Source organism: Polyodon spathula, chromosome 20 (assembly GCF_017654505.1).
Source record: "Polyodon spathula isolate WHYD16114869_AA chromosome 20, ASM1765450v1, whole genome shotgun sequence".
NCBI classification, from domain to species: Eukaryota; Metazoa; Chordata; class Actinopteri; order Acipenseriformes; family Polyodontidae; genus Polyodon; species Polyodon spathula.
In genome coordinates, this window is record NC_054553.1 from 13365262 (window position 1) to 13386644 (window position 21383).

The 21383-nt window shown below is 39.3% G+C and overlaps 1 protein-coding gene across 2 annotated transcripts in view; it reads left to right on the forward strand.

Moving 5' to 3' along the window:
• Nucleotides 1–4998: 4998 nt before the first annotated feature.
• The window catches only part of LOC121295208 (neuronal migration protein doublecortin-like), a 74093-nt gene continuing 57708 nt past the window's right edge, over nucleotides 4999–21383 (forward strand). For both annotated transcript variants that reach the window (XM_041219627.1, XM_041219626.1), the window contains exons 1-3: nucleotides 4999–5085; nucleotides 10733–11157; nucleotides 19482–19825. In XM_041219627.1, coding sequence (XP_041075561.1) covers nucleotides 10794–11157; nucleotides 19482–19825 — 708 coding nt within the window. In that variant the 5' untranslated portion in view covers nucleotides 4999–5085; nucleotides 10733–10793. The remainder of the gene's footprint in view (nucleotides 5086–10732; nucleotides 11158–19481; nucleotides 19826–21383) is intronic.

Here is a 21383-nt window from a genome sequence, read left to right on the forward strand (position 1 = left end):
TCCTTTGATAATAATAATAATAATAATAATAAGAAGAAGAAGAAGAAGAAGAAGAAGAAGAAGAAGAAGAAGAAAAAGAAGAAGAAGAAGAAGAAGAAGAAGAAGAAGAAGAAGAAGAAGAATGCTGACTGTTAAAATTGTGCCTATATACTGTGAAAGTTGTACCTGAGTGTTCTTGAAGTTATGGTGGAATTACTTCTGACATGAAAAGATCTGCTTGTCTTGAGGAGAAACTGACACTAATAAAAAACACAGTACAAGCCATAATCTGTATTGCTTGTGTGAGGAATTGAATGGAATGTCAACAGTACATATACATCTCAAAAGGATGGTACTGTTGGCAGCCCCCGATATCCACTATAGCAGCCTCCTGTTGAGCTCTAAAGATTCGTCCTCAGCCACCTGAAGGAGGTTTTCTATCAAATCAATACATTAACTGAATGTTGACATATACTAATGCAGGGATTGAATGACAGCAAAACTACACTTACAAATTTACTGGACTAGAATACAGAAATTAGATGTATGGTCACTTACCTATTCTTATTCCTGAAGATTCGAATGATTGATGCCACTGTGGATCTGCTAAAGTCCGGCTGTGCCCTCTGCCCAGCTTCTCTCATTGTAATTCGTAAGTTTATGATTTATCACATGGACAACTATTGTTGCCCGTATCTCATTTGAGAGATTCCAAGTTCACCTTCCCCTTTGGTGTCTAATCCTAGCACCACACATATGGACACCACTTCCTTTTAGGGCTCCATGGTGTCATCCTTAGGTTTTACTTGCACAGACCATCTCAACTATTGTCAACTCTTGCAGTTCTGTGAGGAGACGACCAGACCTCTAAAAGCAGAGTAATGAAACTCTGGCAATGCTAATGTGACACAAAACATGCTCATACAGTAATTACAGTATATATATATATATATATACACATACTGCACTTAACTTACCAATTCTCAGCACGAAATGTAGGGATGATAGATGCAACCGTAGAGCATCCCAGGTTTGGTTGAACTAACAACCCAGCTGCTTTCATTGTCAAGCCTCTGTTTATGACATGATCAATGACACTTGCTTGTATTTCATTTGAGACAGCAGCATATCCTTTGTCTCACTTGTTCAGGCTGTCTGCCCACAATACCATGTCCACATCCTCTGCTTGTTCTATGCTTTCACACACTGTGTGTGTAGAAATCACAGCCTTTTATGCACAGCGTTACCATTTGATTAAATTAACAAGCATTGATTGCTAGCAACAGCAATGAGATTGATGTAATTTGCAAAAAGACATTCACATGTGAAACATGTATTAAAGTATAACAGTTGCATTTAGGCAATTGAATATGTGGTTTAGAATTGTGCATTGTGAATGCAAACCCATGAAATGTGTGAATAGATTAGCAAATTAGAATTAAGTTTTGATGTTTATGTTAACTGTTTTGAGAATTGTGCTAATAGCTTCTGGAAATTTGCTTAGGCATTGAGAAAAACTGTAAAAGGGCATGTCTTTCATACCAGCACTTTGTGCTCCAGAGCAAGACCAGGCAGGTATCCATTAAAAATAGACCACTTTTGCATGAGAGCAAGTGAGGAGCATATTAGTGTACAACAAATGCGTAATGGCTTGACCTATTAGACACAGCAGGGAAACAGTAGCTTACTCCATTCTTTTGTTATTCTATTGACCTTTCACATCTGCTGTGTGGCTCTTTTGTGATGGTTTTGTGATTTGAAAACTAACCAGAGAACAATAAACTCATTTAGCATGCAACTTACAATGGCTGCAGTCTGTTAAACCCAATTCAATTTTGCCTTAACTCAGTCCTTATTTGTTATTTTAAGTAGCAGGCTGCTGATTTATTCTGAAGTAAGAACTGGTATGTTTCAACTGTTTACAGTTAATCCAAACAGCTTCCAGGCAATGGAAATATCTGTTTAGGCACTCAGTACTGGCAGATGTATGCTTTGAACCCTATGCTAGAAACTATCACTACGCATAGTGCAAGGCTCTGGGATTGTTTTTAGAATGATTTACCTATACATACATGTTTTAATTGTTGTTAAATTCTGCATCTACTTCTGTAAAAATCCTGGGTAACTTTTGAATTCTCTTTTGTTACATATGTTTACTTTAACAAGCATTGCAAACAGAGATAATGTCTATATCAGTTCACAAAAGTCTCACATCAAATCACATCAATTTTCCATTGGAATTCAATCCTGCACTGCAAAAAATATGTCAATGTATCAAATCAGTAAAATCAGAAAACTTTTACCGATGTAACGATACAACTCTATAAAGGAGTGAAGCTTAATTCTATTCAGTTGAACATTTCATTTAATCAGTTTTTAGTCTGGCCATATTTTTGGCCTTGCTTTCTTTTATTATTTCTTTACAATGTTTGTAGACACTGTTGGAGGTTAGATATATTGTGGAACTGCGGAATAAACTATGGTAGAAACAATGATACCAGTTTTTGTGAATTTCAAACCTTCCTGAAAGGCTCCAATAGGTCAGCTCCTCAAGGGTTACTTGACCCAGAAAAGTTGACCAAAAAATTGAAAACATTGCTAAACGCACAACTTACCCGACCAAATTGGTGCCGCAAAAACCATTTACTGGATATGTGGAGCACATAACGAGCACAGGTACCCTTTAATGTAACAAAACAGAAATCAAAGGTTTGGTGTATAAGGCTCGTATTGAGACTACATTTCTGTAATCCACCAGTATTCTTTAAACATGAAATATATAAAAAAGTGGTCTAATATATAACTATTATCCAAAATGTAATGTGGGATGCTGTTATCTCCAAGGGGGAAATAATATCTTCCAGGGGATTATGTCGCCCGATTCGTGGAGAACATTATATTAACACAAGGGGACAATAGTTTTCTACAAACCCAAAATATCCAATCCATATATGTTTTATAAAACCTTGGAGACAGATCAATCTCAATTTGGTTTCTGGACTGTGGTGTAGATTTATTTCCATTGGGTTTCTGGAAAGCATGTAAATTGATCTCCATTTGGTTTCTGGACTATGGTGTAGATTGATCTCCATTGGGTTTCTGGACAGTGGTGTAGATTGATCTCTAGTGGGGTTTCTGGACAGTGTGTAGACTGATCTCCATTGGGTTTCTGGACGGTGGTGTAGATTGATCTCTGTTGGGGTTTCTGGATGGTGGTGTAGATTGATCTCTATTGGGGTTTCTGGATGGTGGTGTAGATTGATCTCCATTGGGTTTCTGGACAGTGGTGCAGATTGATCTCTGTTGGGGTTTCTGGACAGTGTGTAGATTGCGCTCTATTGGGGTTTCTGGACAGTGGTGTAGATTGATCTCTATTGGGGTTTCTGGATGGTGGTGTAGACTGATCTCTATTGGATTTCTGGATGGTGGTGTAGATTGATCTCCACTGGGTTTCTGGACGACAGTGTATATTTATCTCCACTGGGTTTCTGGACGGCAGTGTATATTTATCGCCACTGGGTTTCTGGATGGCAGTGTATATTTATCGCCACTGGGTTTCTGGACGGTAGTGTAGATTGATCTACATTGGGGTTTCTGGATGGTGGTGTAGATTGTTCTCCATTGGGTTTCTGGCCTAGAATCTGATGTGAAGTGCTTCTTCAGAAATCTGAAAAAATGTGCATCCACCATATTTTTTGGGGGATGTGGAGATCTGCGACAAAATCTGTTGTACAGAGTCATCATCCTTAAGACTGTCCCTCGGGATACACCAGCGATTCATCTGCCAACAGAGCTCCTAATCGCAGCCCACTACATGCACTGTCAGAACTGCTGTCTGTCTTGCACATTATTTACAGCTTTTATATATTATAGATAGGGCTTCTGTTTTTCGGTTTTTATTAATTGTATTTTTCGGTGCTTATTTTAGCTATTTTCAGGTTTTATGTAAATAGTTTTTTTTCGTGGCTTTTGTTTTTGATATACTGTATGAAATTAATGTTTTCGGTTACTTTCCAAAATGCTTGAGAATTTTTTTCTCGGTCAAAATATGTATAGTAGTAACTCGACAGTACTTGCACACTTAAGTTATACCTACTTTCCTTTGTCTTCCACAACGAAATCCCTATGGTCACGGGCACATTCTTCTGGGGTTTTTGTGTGTAGGCAATTTTTTTACATTTCACAACAATTTTGTTTTAAATCCTCTGTATCTTAACTGTAATATAGCTTTAAATCTCGCTAGCAAGCCTCCATTCCTGATTGTAATCTAATTTTAAATCTCACAAGCAGAGTCTCCAATAGAAATGTAGGAATGTGCTGTCACTCAGTAGTTGGTGTGGGTTTAAAGCATTCCGAATGAATCAATGATAGATACAAGTCAGGAAGGCGGGACATTGCCCAGCAGCACTAGGAAATGTATTATTTTTTAGTAGGTTTTATTTTTTAATGGGAAAATGGTAAAGTGAATTGATTAACCATTTCCACAGTTTTTCTGGTGGGTTCTGGTGTTTATTAGCTATCCACCAATTTAATTGTTTTTGTAATCGGGGGTGTTTTATTGGTTAAAACCGAAATCAGAAGCCCTAGTTATAGAACACATGTCCAGGATTCTATTTGCAAAACAAATGAATCAGTCATGTGTGAGATATACTATTTGTAAGAAGTGTGTGCTGCATATTGCAAGTGCTTCCATTATCCCTGAAAAAAATATTATTGTAATAGATAATTTATACCCTAAATACACATATAGCTTTTTCCATAAAGCTAAGGGGGCTATTTCATACAATATGTAGATACACAGGAGATGCCTTTTTACCAGTAGAATAAACTGTATTATTGTCTTTTTTAAAATTTCTGGTATACTACATGCACGATGTTATGTACTACTACTTCCCTTAAAGGGAGTTGTTCATATTGTTAAATGTGCAGAGAACACGTTTAATCACGTTTATTGATTCGCATGGGCTATACGTTCGGCACTAGGACCCAGGAGCCAGCGTTCTCGCCCTAGCAGAACTCTTCAGTCTGAAGCCGAGACAAAGACAGTGCGAGCTTGTCTCTCTATTCTACAACATCCACACCCTCTCGGCAGCACTAAGCACTCTGGTGAGTACAGCTCTGACAAAATGGAATAAGATGAACGGGAATAGCTTAGAAATCAGGAACCGCTATATGTGTGAAAGGGCTTTTCATGGGCTTGATGTTTTTTTGTGCTTTAGCATGTTTTTTTTGAAAGTGCACAGAAATGACATAATAGATGAATGAATGGATGAATCACATTAACAATGTAAGCAGGTGAAGAAAATCTGCTGGTAGCACCAACGTTAAAAAATAAACACAATTAAAATAAAGCAATAATAATAATAATAATAATAATAATAATAATATAATAATAATAATAATACGCTCAGACATTAGACAATAATGTAAAAAAAGTTTTTTTTTTTAAATTGTATTTTAAAATATCCATAATTGAATGTGAATAAAAAATGAAATTTGCAGAATTAATATTTGAAAAGCAAACTTGTACATGTGTTCACTGTAGTGATTTTAAACTGGTAGCTACTGAGGAGGTGTGCTGCTAGATATATGGGAAGGTGGTTTCTTTGTGCTTGAATACCTGCCACAGTCTCTCACATTGTAATAGCCTAGGTGTCCGTTTGATACAAAGAAGTGTACATCGCTGCCAATGTACATCAAGTAGCAGTTCTGTATCAGCACCCAAGCTTCTTCCTTAATTTATATCTTATCCTTTCTATCGGTTTAAAATATTCAGACTAATAACGAGAGGCACCTCAGCGGAAGGCAGCAGCAAACAATCAGACACACGAGTCCTGCGCTCAAGTGATTTCCCTTTGGAGCAAATGGACGTTACACCCGTAAGAACCCTATTCTCTTCTAAACCCCTTCACTGCCTCAAAACCAGTGTACAGCAATCCTTGTGAAACCAGCTGCTGCACTTAACAATCAACACTGGCGTTAGCACTGTGGGGCTGGGCGCAACTACTGTAGGTATTCAGAATGGTAACTAGAAAGGGTCTAAAGCGTGATCTGCATGTGGATGTGTTTGAAGCAATCCGGAGAGTGTAAAGCTAGCGCTCGTTGCAAAGCATGCTCCATTTAATAGAGTCCTCTCAATGCAATGTCTGATAGGAATGAGGTGGAAAGGGAGGGGCAGATGTGCTCAACAATTACTTACAACAGTATTGTTTAAAAGTTGATGACGTCAAAATCATGCAATGGGTTAATATACTAGCCTACCTCTGGAGGCCAGGGTTCGAATCGATTGGGAATTGAATGAAGTTAGTGGGCTATAGAGAGAACCACCGCCCATACAATTTGATTATATTTGCTAGTCTTTGTTTGAGGGAGAACCAGGACTTAATGGCAGGGAGGGGCAGTTGTTCGCATCCTGAAATGGGCTTTGTGTTATTGTCCCTCAATGTTTCTGATCACAAAAAGAAGAAATGATTAGCACTGCAACACATCTCATTGTGCAAGCTTACAAAAGCCATATAAAAGACGGGCTACATGTGTGCATGCATGTGTCTTTTTTATTTGACTGGGTGTGTGTTTGCATTAAGCTGACAAAAACTTATAACACCCGACAAGCCTGCGGTGCTCTAAATATAAAATTTAACAGTATTTCTTCTATCAGAATTTCATAGCTTCCTCACAGTGTCATTGTGGATCGTTGTGGAGTGTGAGTGAGTGCGGTGTTAAAGGAACACAATCAGGTCACTCTAACTGAGCGCTGATTTGATTCCTTGTGGAAATCCATTGTCATCGTCTCCAGCTCTGACAGTCCCCGTCCCCCCCCCCCACCTTGGGAGGGACAGGGATGATGTCATGAGACTATACTGAAAAGCAGTTGGGATCTGCATCAACATCAGATCAATGGTTTAGCACATATTGGTAGTGTTTTTTTATGTAACAAAAAAGGATTAGGGCTGTCTTTTTGTTGTGTATTTAGATAGGGGACAGTGGCACAGACCACAGTCAGTCACAGCCTGAATGCTAGCCCATCCGTTTGAAAGTTAAATGCAGCAAATCTGTTAAAAGGATAGTAAAGTATAAGCACAGTGGAGTACAGCATCCCCATGGAATATAGATGGTGTCAGGGCTAATGAAAATATACCCAGGACTGCACTATATTGAGACACAGACAAAAGTCAGCAAACAAATACTGTAGAATGTGTGTGTGTGTGTGTGTGTGTGTGTGTGTGTGTGTGTGTGTATATATATATATATATATATATATATATATATATATATATATATATATATATATATATATATATATATATATATATATATATATACAACACTGTAAATCACAAGTGACCTGTACTGTAGTAATTAGGCTACTAAACAATATACTGTATGCAGGTGCAAAACTAAGTACTGCAAGCAACTCATCATACTGTACTTGTACTTATTACTACTGTACCCTGGGCTAATGCTGCAAGCAAAACCAACAGGCAATTGCATTTAAAAAGAGACCCAAATCCATAATCACTATAGCCCAGGCAAGCAGGGTTAAGATTAGTAAAAGCATTATATTAACATGGAAAAATGAATTCCAGTACAAATGTACTGGACCATTCTAAGGGCAATCCTGACTGCCAGCTGTGTTGAATCTAGATCTTGCTTTTTTGGTTTTTCTGTATTGGGAGGACAACAGATGGCACTATAAAGCCCCTTTTACACTGGCACTCCTACCAGGGTCCGGACCCGGGTTCTGGCTACCCGGGTCACAATCCCATGTAGTGTGAAAACACGAGTTGACCCGTGTCCCAGCGACCCACCTCAGGATGGTGGTTGACGCGCTTTGACCTGGGTTGAGCGAGACAAAGTGCATGAGTGACAGCCACTTCCACAAGGAACATTTCTGTTTATTTATTCTGTTTATCCATATTTTTGTTGATTGAGCTATATTGCAGCAAAGATGTAGAAACATTTGCTCTAATCAACATTTGGACCGATCCAGAGAAGCTTGGATGGAAGTATCAGTAACAAGCTGCTTCCAGGGCATTGATACGCGCATTGTGCAGTTGCGTCTGTCACCCAAGTCAGCTCTGCTTTATCAAAAGCAGTGTGAAATCAGGCACGTGACCCGCTTGAAACTGGGTCCTGACCTGGGTAGGTTGTGACCCGGGTTGAGCATGCCAGTGTGAAAGGGGCAGTGTGACAATATACAGACTGGAGGACAGGTTCCTCCATATATCTCCCAGTATTATCTGTTAAAAATCAGCTTAGCATCATTACATTGAAATTTGACAAGCTGTTCTCTACATATACCGTATTACTTCAATTTGGCGCCACCCTCGTATTAAAGACACCCTCGTATTGACGCCGCAGTCATATATCAGCTTTATAATAGGAGGCCACCTTGGAATAAACGCCGCTATCATAAAGAAACATTAAGGTATTTATTTTTCTTTATTAAAAAAGGAAGGGTGATGTTCGTACATACTACAAGTAAAAGATGTTCTGGCCCTTGTATCTTGTGCTGAGGAATGTCTGAGCCAGTGTTCCTCCCCATTGGATGAGGACTCCACTCAGGTTTCTATATTAACTTTATAGCAGCCAAGATACCTTATAATACATTGCAAGGTCTCAGGTTTACAAAACCCTGTGCAGTAGCACAGTGTGGAATTGAGTTGCAATTAAGAGGTTAGTTTATCATAGCCTGTTACATTAATTCTTTCTGGGTGAAGGGCTTATTCTTCTCTAGTGCTGTGTTTCTGCTATTCTGCCACAGCATGAATAATATGGCCTGCAATGTCAAAAGTGCCTTTTGTCACCCACCTGCTTGGCTTTGATAGGTGACAGGGGTGAAGCCTAACTTTTGTCAGAGCACAGTCCAAGGTGATGAATAAATACAAAGCGACTGGTCGGGAGGTTGAGTCTCCTCATCAAATGCATGCAAAATATTTTAATGAACAGTGTGTTCCTCAGTTACAATGGTACCTAAAATATTATCTCTTTACTACCAGCCAAGACCTAACGCCCAACCCCAAGTCATTCTACCCTTATCTGTTCCTATACTTGCAGGACAGTGTGTGTAAGTGGTATCTTGAGAGCATAAACATGCATTTAAGATGAATTACTTTAGTTTACGACGAGAGAGTTCTCTAGCTCCAATTTAGCATTATAATCATTTTCGTCTGTATCAGAATCTGTTTGCCCTTTGACAATTCTAGTTGCCAGCTCCTTTTTAGTACTTCCTGATTCTAAAAAAATCATATGATGTGACCTTTCAACTCTTCTAGCCCCACCTGAAATGGGCATGTCTTATCCAATATATATAGAACTCTATTTTATGTTTTCAAGCACATGCTCATTTGAGGACGGTATAAAGCATACCGAAATGTTGCAGCTCCCCTAAGCAATATTCACATTTTCAATTGTATCACATGGTAGTTCTGCTGAATCCTAGCTTTCTTAACTCACACAAACAGACATCACTCCATGGAGCTTTTGTTAAGCACTTTCTTCACTCCACTTCACAAACAGCCACAGGACTTTGCAGAAGACATAATCTCTGTTTGGTAATGGAGACAATTCTCAAACTACCAGCCTTGAGCAACAAGAAGAAACTGGCAACACACATTCTGGACTGAGCATTCCCCTTGACTCAGGGGGTGCTCATTAACTGTGCTACAATTTTATAAACCCAATTCCTGTGCAACAGGTATTAGGACCCCAGTCACCCCAAGACTGAAGGTGTAAGGGTCAGCATGTATGTCCTAAAACTTGCTGCACAGGAAGTGGGTTTATAGTGTGGTGGCAGATATATTTTATATATATATATATATATATATATATATATATATATATATTATATATATATATATAGCACCATTAAATTAAAAACTTTGAATTTATGTTGTGACATAAACCTAGTGGGCTGGAGATTGTAATATGAAAGTAAATGTAATTTAAGAGTGAAATAAAAATGCTGGGACAAGTATTCAAATGGCCGCTGCTTGAAATGTATTCAGTGGAAAAATGACCATGCTCCTACTGGTTCATATAACAGAATTTATAAATCACCGTCTGAGAAAGATGTCATGCATAAGGAAACCAATGCATAAATGATGCCTGAAATAAATAACACTTTGTACTGTGGAGAAGAGTCCTTTCATTTCTATTGGTCATTTGGTGGGATACCACGGTTATTTTATTCTGGAGAAATTTAGTTTTTTGCACTTTAATACAAATTATGCCTTTGTTTTCCAGCAGATTCAAAATAAAAGATTTAAAAGAATATCCAAATAGGGATATAGGCAAGGGATAGGCAAGGGTTCATTGATTATTAATTATGCAATTGACACCTGGCCACCTGCTGCACACTGGGTTTCAATTAGGCAGGCAGGGAGGTCTAACCTGCCAGCCCTGCCATCCAGCACACACTTTGTTTTTACAACATTTAATATATTTTATTTATAATCAAAGCTAAACCAAAAACCCAAAGCAAAACATATTATTTAATTTACAGTGGCAGGCCTCCACCCTGCCTCTGTCCTGCACTATAGGAAACTGATGTAATGAATATAGAAGTCATGCCTTATCAGTGCAGTGCAGAGACCGCAATAATGTTCAGTTAAACATATGCTTTGGTTTACAAAGCAGTGGGATAAATCAGGATGAAATGTCTATGTTCCATGAACTACATTAAATAGATTACTCTTTATTACCCATGAGTTTCTGTTCTACCAAGTGACTACATTTCCGTCTTTCTCTTCAGATATCACTGCAACAGCCCCCCAGTCACTCCGCACCATCAACCTGTTTCTGAGTTTGTAACCATGGAGCTGGACTTTGGACACTTCGATGAACGGGACAAAAGCTCCCGAACCTCCCGAGGGTCCCGCATGAATGGGCTGCCGAGCCCCACCCACAGCGCCCACTGCAGCTTTTACCGCACGCGCACCCTGCAGACCCTCAGCAACGAGAAGAAAGCCAAGAAGGTGCGCTTCTACCGCAACGGGGACCGCTACTTCAAGGGCATTGTGTACGCCGTGGCTACTGACCGCTTCCGCACCTTCGACGGGCTGCTGGCTGACCTGACCCGCTCCCTGTCCGACCACATCAATCTGCCGCAGGGCGTCCGCTTCATCTTCAGCATCGACGGCACCACCAAGATCACTTCCATGGACGAGCTGGAGGAAGGTTAGTATTGCATCGCTAGGACAGAGATTCATTAGCATTCTTTATCAGGAGATCTTCAAGCCATCCAAGCATGACTCATCCTGCACTCCATGGAGGTGTAAGCTTATCTCCACAACTTAGATGAAGTACATTGTACAGTTAAGGGGCGGATTAGCGGATCTAGCGATAAAATACACCCTTATGACTTGCATAACCTTTTCAATAACAATGCTTTTACAAATTTCCTTTATAACACAATTGTCAAACCACTGACTGTCTGCCAACATTGTTTCTCAGAGCTGACAACCCTCATGTGGAGAAAGATATTTACAACCGTGAACCGTGCATTAAAACAGTCAAATTAGTTAGGTAAAGAAAGTGCGATCTCATAAACGGTACTGCCACTCGTTAGTAGCAATTTAGCAGGAGATTTACACACAACCTTTTTTTAAAACAATGAAAGAGCTGAGTTAATTAGTTGTCACGTTTAGCACTATAGCAGCTGCCGTTTTTAATTCCCATGCCAACACGTGCAGAGCTTGTAAAGGGAAACTGTAAGTCTGGGGAGACTTTCAGACTGGGCTGGCTGTATGCGCTAATGTTGGCAGACAGTCAGTGGTTTGGCCATCCTGCCATCCATGATTTGTGGGATGGCAGGAGAGTTGATCATTTTCCATTCTGTGGTATTGGACCACAGCCTCACATGTTGATTACAAATGAAAACTACAGAAAACAAGTATTTTTTAAAGTTTTTTTTTTTAAATGTTAATTTGTAAAGTATTTTAAGTATTTTTAAAAGTATTTAAGTATTTATAAAGCAATTGTTAGTACCACAGCATAGTAGCAAAGCACCGCCTACTGGCTTGAATTTACTGCAGCATTAATAATGACTGCAAGTTTAGGATCACATTTTTCACTGTCAAAATCAACAGGTGTCCTGAACACCAAACCACTATCCCACTTGCAAAAGAGGGCTGCGTGTCACCTGTTGATTCATGAGCTATCGCATGTCAAAGAGATTGTTAATGAAGACATTCAGAACTCTTAATATAACACATTTTCTATTGGATAGTTTACATCATATTTTAATGACAAAAAATAAGTTTTACTTTTAAATCTGGCCCAACGTGTCTCTTTAAAGTGTAATCATTTTAAAGACATTTGTGGGGACAAATATGTAACCTCAGAACATTAGTGCAGGATTACCTCCCCAGACCGGACTGCTCACACTCCATCAATCTAACACAGCATTCATTCATTTCATTTAGCTTTTAAAAGTTGAATTGATTGAATTATGGCAAAGTGATTATATCAGCTCACCCCTTTACAAATTCTAGCGGAATCTCTGTGTTCATATACAGTGTGTGTATTATATGCTTGGGTAATAGTGTATGGTAAACTATGATATTTTTGATAGGAAAGCGGTATGTATTATACAAAGGATGTAACTCACGACAGCTCAGTCATTATACAAACGTCACATTGTAATAATTACAGTTATCCTAGTCGGAATTAGAGCAGATTCATTTGAAGACACCAATCTTAGACAAGAACTACAACACATTGCTTAATCATTCTCTATCATCTCCCTAGATGCAAACATTGCAATTCGGATTTGTGAACGAGTGGTTTGCAGTGCTCAGGTGTACAGGAGATGCAGGGGCTCCAACAATGACAGACAAAAGTTACGGTTCAAACAGCACTTTAATATTGCACTTATCTTGGTTTGAGACCGTCAAATAATAAGGCTGGCTCTACCCAACAGTGGATATTGCCGGCATATAAGAAAAGGGGTTGCAGTTCCGAAATAAAAAGACAAACACAAACACGCAACACAGACACAAAAACACGTCTCCAGACTTTTTGTGCTTTTTGTGCAGGTGTGGTGCTTCAGCAGTGGTGGTATGTATTTAGAGGTCTGGGCTTAGCGCTGGTTTCGTGCTGCAGCTCCCGGCTTCATTTTAGCCGTCTGTCAAAGACAAATACAGACAGTTTATCAGTGAATAAAACACTCCACTCACATTTACAGTCCTTATTGCCTCCCATTAACCACAACAAAGGAACCAACCACGGCGTCATGCCCCCCTAAAGTACCCTAAGCCCCGCCCCTTTCCGATAGCTAGTTCAATTACGTCTCTTCCAATTCATGACTCGAACAACGCTCACTGTACTAGGGCGAGGACTCCTGGTACCGTCACACCGCCCCCTTCCTGAATGGCTGGCTTCCGACTGCCCCTGGAATGAACTGCCCAAACATTCAGTACGAGGCATGCAGTTCCTGTTGTACAGTGCTCTCACAGGTCAAAAGGGAGATTGTTGATTCGGATTACGATTGAGCCCACCCATTTATATTGAGGAACTCTGCAATACTGATGCTAACCAGCAGGAGAACTTTGACACGCTGGCTTTATTTATGTTACCTCATGCTTACAAGATGAGAACTTACAAAGAGCCGCCTCATGAAGACGTCCACTGTTTTGTTCTAGTCTTTGGAAATGATTGCAGTGATTGTCACATGCTTAATAGAAATATGAATGCTGCTGTTTGACGCAGGGTCTATATCAAGAGCATTTGAGCTCTGTAGATTCATTAGCGTCCTTGATTGGAAAATGCTTGTGCATATTGTTATCAGGAGAGACAGATACATGCAGAGTGACTAGAGATGGGGCACATGTCCTTCTTATTATAGTTATGAGTTTTCAGAAGTATTTTCGATGCTTCATTACACTTTGCTGTGGTTTTACCATGTGGAACTACAGCAAAGGGCATTGCTCTCAGACCCAAATTTATAAAGGGGGAAAACCGCAAAAAGCCACGTAATGTGCGTGTTCAGTGCGGCCGCACTCAGCGTCAAAATAACAACCTAATTAGGTAAAGCAGCCGATTCCACAATCAACCAATTTAAATACCCCTCACTGCAATTAACAGTGGAGAATTACACACCTCTCACAATAAATAGCAAGTTTGGGTCAACTCTTTTTTTTACCGTTTTCTTTCAGACTCGAATTTAACAATACTGCCTGAACCTGTATTGTTAAATACCAGAATTCCATATTACAAAAAATAAATTCTGTAGGCATTACTAAAATAACAGTGGAGGATGAGTCCTCGTTGAATTACATGTATATGAGACTTTTTCTTTAGTGCGCCTCGGAATATCGTTCCATCTTCTCTTAATCTCCTCAACCATTCTTTTAATAATGCCTACATTCTAGAAGTAAAGGCTCTCGTTAGAACCTTGCTTTGCCACTGCGGGGAGACCTTTTTAGGTGCTTTGAAGAACCTTTTTACATGGATTCTATATTCTCTATTTGTAGACTTTCTTTTTTGTCATGTAAGCTATGAAACATGTATTGAAAATTGGAGTTTGTAAAACAATACAGTATTATAAACTGCAATTTACAAACTGACTTGATCAGAAAAGTTAAAAAATTAGCTCTGCAGAATGTTATTAAAGAAAATGATGTATACTTCTTATGCAGACAAGTCTCCTACATCACATTGCCTTTTATATAGCCTACTGATATGGACAAATTAAAGCCTGCTTTTCAGAGTTCTTAAAACAATCAAGCAAATATGAGGCCCGCAATTACTGGCAGCTTTAATAAATTAGACTGAATATTTAATAGACCTAATTTGCAAAATCCCCACCCAATTTTAGCGATTCTGTTCAGAAATAGCCCAGAATTACATATGCATATACAGAATTACATATGCATCAAGGGCTAAAGTGCACAGGGACATTGCCCCTGCAAATCACATTTAATTGCATGTTTATGCTATTGTGTGTGTTTTATAAATCCCATCCAAGAATTCAGAACACTCAATGCCCGTTTTACGGGCATAAAACATGTGCAATCCTTTTATAAATCTGGTCACCCCACTGATGACTCTAACCCTTCCCAATTCCATGGGATTCCTTCCAGTCATTGTCACCCCTCAGCCCCCTGCAGACTGGTGCAGTTCTTCCCCACCCGTCATTTTCATTATGTAAATGCTGCAAAGAGTTAAATTGTAGCTAATTTGATCAATGCGAGCTGATCATCTCTTCCCATTGATCAGAACAAGCTGATCATCTCTTCCAGCTGATCGGAATGAGCGGATCATCTCTTCCAGTTGATCGGGAAGAGCTGATCATCTCTTCCAGTTGATCAGAAAAAGCTGATCATCTCTTCCAGTTGATCGAAGCGAGCTGATCATCTCTTCCAGTTGATCGAAGCGAGCTGATCATCTCTTCCAGTTGATCAGAACAAGCTGATCATCTCCCAGTTAATCGGAATGAGCTGATCATCTCTTCCAGTTGATCGGAATGAGCTGATCATCTCTTCCAGTTGATCAGAAAAAGCTGATCATCTCTTCCAGTTGATCGAAGCGAGCTGATCATCTCTTCCAGTTGATCGAAGCGAGCTGATCATCTCTTCCAGTTGATCAGAACAAGCTGATCATCTCCCAGTTAATCGGAATGAGCTGATCATCTCTTCCAGTTGATCGGAATGAGCTGATCATCTCTTCCAGTTGATCGGAATGAGCTGATCACCTCTTCCAGCTGATCGGAATGAGCTGATCATCTCTTCCAGTTAATCGGAACGAGCTGATCATCTCTTCCAGTTGATTGGAATGAGCTGATCATCTCTTCCAGTTGATCGGAACAAGCTGATCATCTCTTCCAGTTAATCGGAATGAGCTGACCATCTCTTCCAGTTGATTGGAATGAGCTGATCATCTCTTCCAGTTGATCGGAACGAGCTGATCATCTCTTCCAGTTGATTAGAATGAGCTGATCATCTCTTCCAGTTGATCGAAGCGAGCTGATCATCTCTTCCAGTTGATTGGAATGAGCTGATCATCTCTTCCAGCTGATCGGAACGAGCTGATCATCTCTTCCAGTTAATCGGAACGAGCTGATCATCTGTTCCAGTTAATCGGAACAAGCTGATCATCTCTTCCGGTTGATTGGAATGAGCTGATCATCTCTTCCAGTTGATCGGAATGAGCTGATCAGCTCTTAAGGTTGAGCTGCAAACAAAATAGTCTGAGAAGCAGAGGGAGAGGCTTCAACTTAGCTGATTTGCTTTCGGCTTCAATTAACTTCAGGCTCAATTCAAAGTGCTTTACCAAAACTGTGCCTCTGTTTGATTAATGACTTGTCATGTATTTACTCACACAACGTTGCTCTAACATTGAAGATGACCCTGATTTCTGTAAACCCTGTTATATCGACGGCCTCCCCTTTCTCTCAGAATTAGCCTCCATGAAGGACAAAGTAAAAGTGCTGCACTGAGCAAAAAAAACAAATCCTGGAATTTCTAATATACTGCATATTATATGTATGGGATCTGTTTTTAGTTGCTTTTTAAACTTGGGTTAAATCTGTCTAGTTTTTCACATACACATACATTTAATAAAACAGAACAGAAGCTTCACATTTGAATTATATTTCTGTTTAATACACTTATTAAAAAAGAACACCTATGCTTTTTTTAAAAAAAGTCTCCTTGAGTCTTAAAGAACTCAAGCTCCTAGAAGTCTCTCCTTCCTTTGACCTCATGAAATAGAATCAGGTGATGCGACGGACGTGCAGCAATGGAACATCTAGAAGGAGCTCTTGGTAGATTTAGTTCATTAGTAGCTTGAAATACCTTTAAAAAATGATGAAAAAAACAGAGCTACCAAATGATAATAATTAGTATTAGGTAAGATTTACAGGAATTACTTTGTTAGCTATATAAAGGCCAGGGTCAAGTGCCAGTTTTAACGAACTGTCAGAGTAAACTGCTTTTAAAAATGAGAACAAATTAGCTGTAATATTCTATCAAGAGCCGTAAGTTTACGTGACAGTGTGTGGTTTAGATTAAACAGAAGCTGCAAAATTAAAAGCCTTTGATGGGATTATTAAATAAAATGCTCTGTGCAGTTCTGGCAGGAATACAACCTTTTGAAATATGAGGTCTTTCAATGTGTGGGCCCTATTTTAAGGCTATAAAACAGACTTCTTACCACTTTAAAGGGGTCGTATCTAGCAAAATCATTCTGTTAATCTTACCTGTTGTGCACTTCCATTAATTACAGTGTATGTAGGTCTCAAATGTGCATCAATATATATATGGATACCACATACTCGGGGGATGTCGAGGTCCAATATAAATCCGATATATATCAAGGGCCACTATATATTGACAGACCCATAGAAAAACAAAAAGGCTAACAAATAAGTACTGAACAACCACTCCATTGTTTTATCGGGTGCACCAGGGTCCAGTATAAATCCTGTACACAACCTGCTTTTTCTCATTTTTTTTGTAAAAAGCAGCACACCATTTTAATTTGTACAGTGGAGGGTAATTGCTTCTCATCAACTTCAGTCTCCAATTAATTTAATGAGTCTTCCTCTCCTTTGTCAAATGCACAAACCCGCTACATTGAAATAATCCATTCCCAACAGCAACATAGGAGGCTTGTTCCTAGGGAGCTGACATCACTGCCTTGTGGCATTTGCTTGTGCGTTGCTGCCACATGTGAACACCTGGTTGGCTAAAATAAAAACCGGTTCACCAAGTAGGTATTTAATTTGCATTGTGTTATTGTGTAATACTTGTGTACATGATAACAGGATGATATTAATGCATTGTTTTTAATTGTTTTGTATATTCTTGTTTGTGATATGCAGTATGAAATAAAACAAACAGTAGTTCTAAGTGCCTATGTATATTGCAGCTAAGGCATACGCAGTTAGACAGGAAAAATGGGGAGCCGACTCCAGGACCGCGATATATATCCAAATCCATAGTATAGCGAGGGGCGATATAACGAGGGGTGTGTGTGTGTGTGTGTGTGTGTGTGTATATATATATATATATATATATATAATATAATATATATCTATTTTATATATATATATAATTACGATCCCCCTTGCTACTCTCAGTTAAAGAAATCTGTTTGCAAGCCATGATTTCAGATAGTGTTGTACTTCCCCAATCATTTCAAATGGAAGTTGAAATTGTCTCCACTGCTTTAACGGCTTCTTTCCTGTCATTAACCAGGCAGCTGCTTCCCTTATCAATAACATGCATTGACTCAGAAAGACCGTGCTGAGGTAAAAGGTCCATGGAAGTTCAAGAGTAACACATTTCCTGATATTAAGACATAGAAACTCAGAACTTTCTTTAACCTAATGTAGTGCTATGTATCATGTTAAAGTATTTTTTACTATATCATGTGTTTCTTTGTAAGCTGAACATTAGGTACCAATAAAACGACTGGAATTTCACAACAGGTCAGATTCATGGAATAACTTTGTTTGCTACAGTACATTCACTTCAACGCATGACATTGCTTCACTTACCTTCCATATCTTAAAACAACAGTAAAGCAGAGGATGATGCAGTTGGATGTAAAACCCATTTGTATTAATATTTAATAGCTCCCATGTGAATCTAAGCTTGGCTGGGATCTTTTTCAGCAGATGAATGCACTAACCTTCTTCAACCATTATCCTTGGCCCTTCTTCACCTGGTTCAGCTACCATGCAGGGCTGTGCTCTCTGATCAGGGGGCTGAACTGAATCCTCTGACTTGTGTAGTATTCAAAGCAATCACTCAACCAGTCAGTAATGGAAAAACACAAATTATCAGGAGGGTGAAAGGGGAGGTGAGTGAGTGAGTGCTTGTGATTCAAATATTTGTTTTTATTTTTATTTGAAACAAGAGTTATAAATTCAAGTTTGAAAATCTTTGCTCCGGACCTCAATATCACTTCACTTTCTGCTCACTTTCAGGAGGGATTTTTACTAAACCACACATTAAACTGTCCCTGGAAACCATGAACCCTCTATTAAGCACTGTGTGTCTCAGTTACATGTTCCATTTCTCTGTATTAACATACTCAGCTGTAAACACTGCACAAAGTGATCTGGTAAGTATGGACTATAAACAGAAGTTCTACGGAGACAGCTACAATTGCTTCCTGATGTTTCTTTATCTTTACTTAAAAGTTTGGAATTCTAAGCTTGTTTATAAAACTTTAAAATTACGAGTTTGATGGAATTCCTTCTTCTTTTATTTGAGCCTTTTGTCCTGTATCAGTAAGTTGTATACCTCTACAAATGACTGGAAATTGTTAGTCATATGAATGTCTCGTTGGAGAGGTGAGGTTAAAAGCTTTAAAATCAGGAAGGCATACAAGCCCAGCTCTTTTGCATTGTGGTTAAGATGCTCACTTGCTGAGCGCGGCCAGTTTCCACCCTGTTACACTTGCCAGAATGTTCTATTTAGAAAAATAGATTTAGAGAGCTCTGTTGTCATGCTTTTCATTTGTTTAATCTGCTTTTCATTCCGTTTTCGCAGGGGAGAGTTACGTGTGTGCGTCCGAAAACTACTTCAAAAAGGTTGACTACACCAGGAATGTCAACCCCAACTGGTCGGTGAATGTCAAGGCCTCTGCCGCTACTCAGAAAGGCCTGCAGTCGCTGGCCAGCGGGAAGGGCAGCGAGATGAAGGAGAGCAAGGACTTTGTGAGGCCCAAGCTGGTAACAGTGATGCGGAGCGGGGTGAAGCCGCGCAAGGCCGTGCGGGTCCTTCTCAACAAGAAGACGGCTCACTCCTTCGAGCAGGTCCTCACAGACATCACAGAGGCCATCAAGCTGGAGAGTGGAGTGGTCAAGAGGATCTACACCCTTGATGGCAAACAGGTACCAGTGGGGTTTATTGTCACGAATGTTTTATTCAGTGAATTGTCATCTCAGCCCCATTCTATTACACAGAAAGCAGGTCTTGGATGTGAACCATGAACCTCGTGGCTTAATACCTCTTAGCGTTCAACTGAAGAGCTAGAGTTGCAGTTTAAGCATGTATGCTGATGTACTGCTGCCAGGGTGCCACCTAGGTGAAAAACCAATTTCTGTTGCAGATATGTAACATGCCTGCAGTTTAACGCAAATTTACCGTTCAGTGAACACTTGTTATTACTTGTTTAAACACATTCTATTCAGTGTATCTGTCATTCATCATCATCAAGAGCAGGTGACGGCTTAGTCTAGTTCTTGATTTGAAACGTGTTTCAATTGTGTGGTCTGATGGTTAAAAGAACTGGCTTGTAAGCAAGAGGTTCCCAGTTCAAATCCCAGCTCACCCATTCACTTGTTGTGTGACCCTGAGTAGGTCACTTAACCTTGTGCTCCGTCTTTCAGGTGAGACGTTGTTGCAAGTGACTCTGCAGTTGATGCATACTCACCCACCCTAGTCTCATATCTTGTAAAGCTATTTGTAATGGTGGTCCACTATGAAAGGCACTAATAAAAATAATATATGTGCTGAAATAAAATTGGATGTTCCATGTTTTTATATTCAGATGAACATTGGAATAGTCAGATACAATTACAAATACAGCTACATTAACTAATGGTTTTATTTCTGTGCAAAAAAAGCAAATTTTTATAATACAAAACTTTTCATAACTAGAATACAGTACTGGAGAGATTATCTTTGTTTCATGGGAAACAGGATAAGAACCCAATTTTGGAAAGATAGTCAAACAGATAACAGACCTTGTGATAATGTACTGCCTATGAGTTATTTCTGGGTGTTTAAGGGAAGTAAAGTGACTATTACTGCCAACATAGAAAACCATGGAAATGAGTATGTAAAATCACTTCACAGTACAATAGCGCGTTGTTTTACTTGCGTTGCAATGCAGAGAGCTTTTCCTTTGATTCTGATAATGGTATTGTGTGTGGCTTTAAAATACAGTATTTCATCTGTTCCATCCCTTTGATTTTAAATCTGATCCAGTTATAAAGTTAATGAACTCCTTGATTTACATATCTGTAAATGTGATGGGCTTGACTGTGGAAGCTTGTTGCATCAATGTTGTATTATATGTCCTAGATGAACAGAGATTGGCTCCAGGCAATGCTGCTGTTAGACAGGAGTATAGTGGTAGGGTCTCTTTACCTCACCACATGTTTTCTTCCATTTCTATAATGGCAGTTTTACACATTGTAATTATGCAACAACAGACACCTTGGCATGTCTTATTATTTAATCATTTGCTGAAAACATCCCTTCTACGTGAGAGAGAGACTTCGGAGCCCAGTGAATTATAGGCCTATATCAGTGCTGACTCCTAGCTCCATAACTGTTCAGTATTCAAACTCTCTTTCCATACTCCACCTGCTTGACTTCGCTGAACTGGTTCATTCTAGCAATTCCGTTCATTCCTGATGTGACGGGTGGTATCACTACTATACA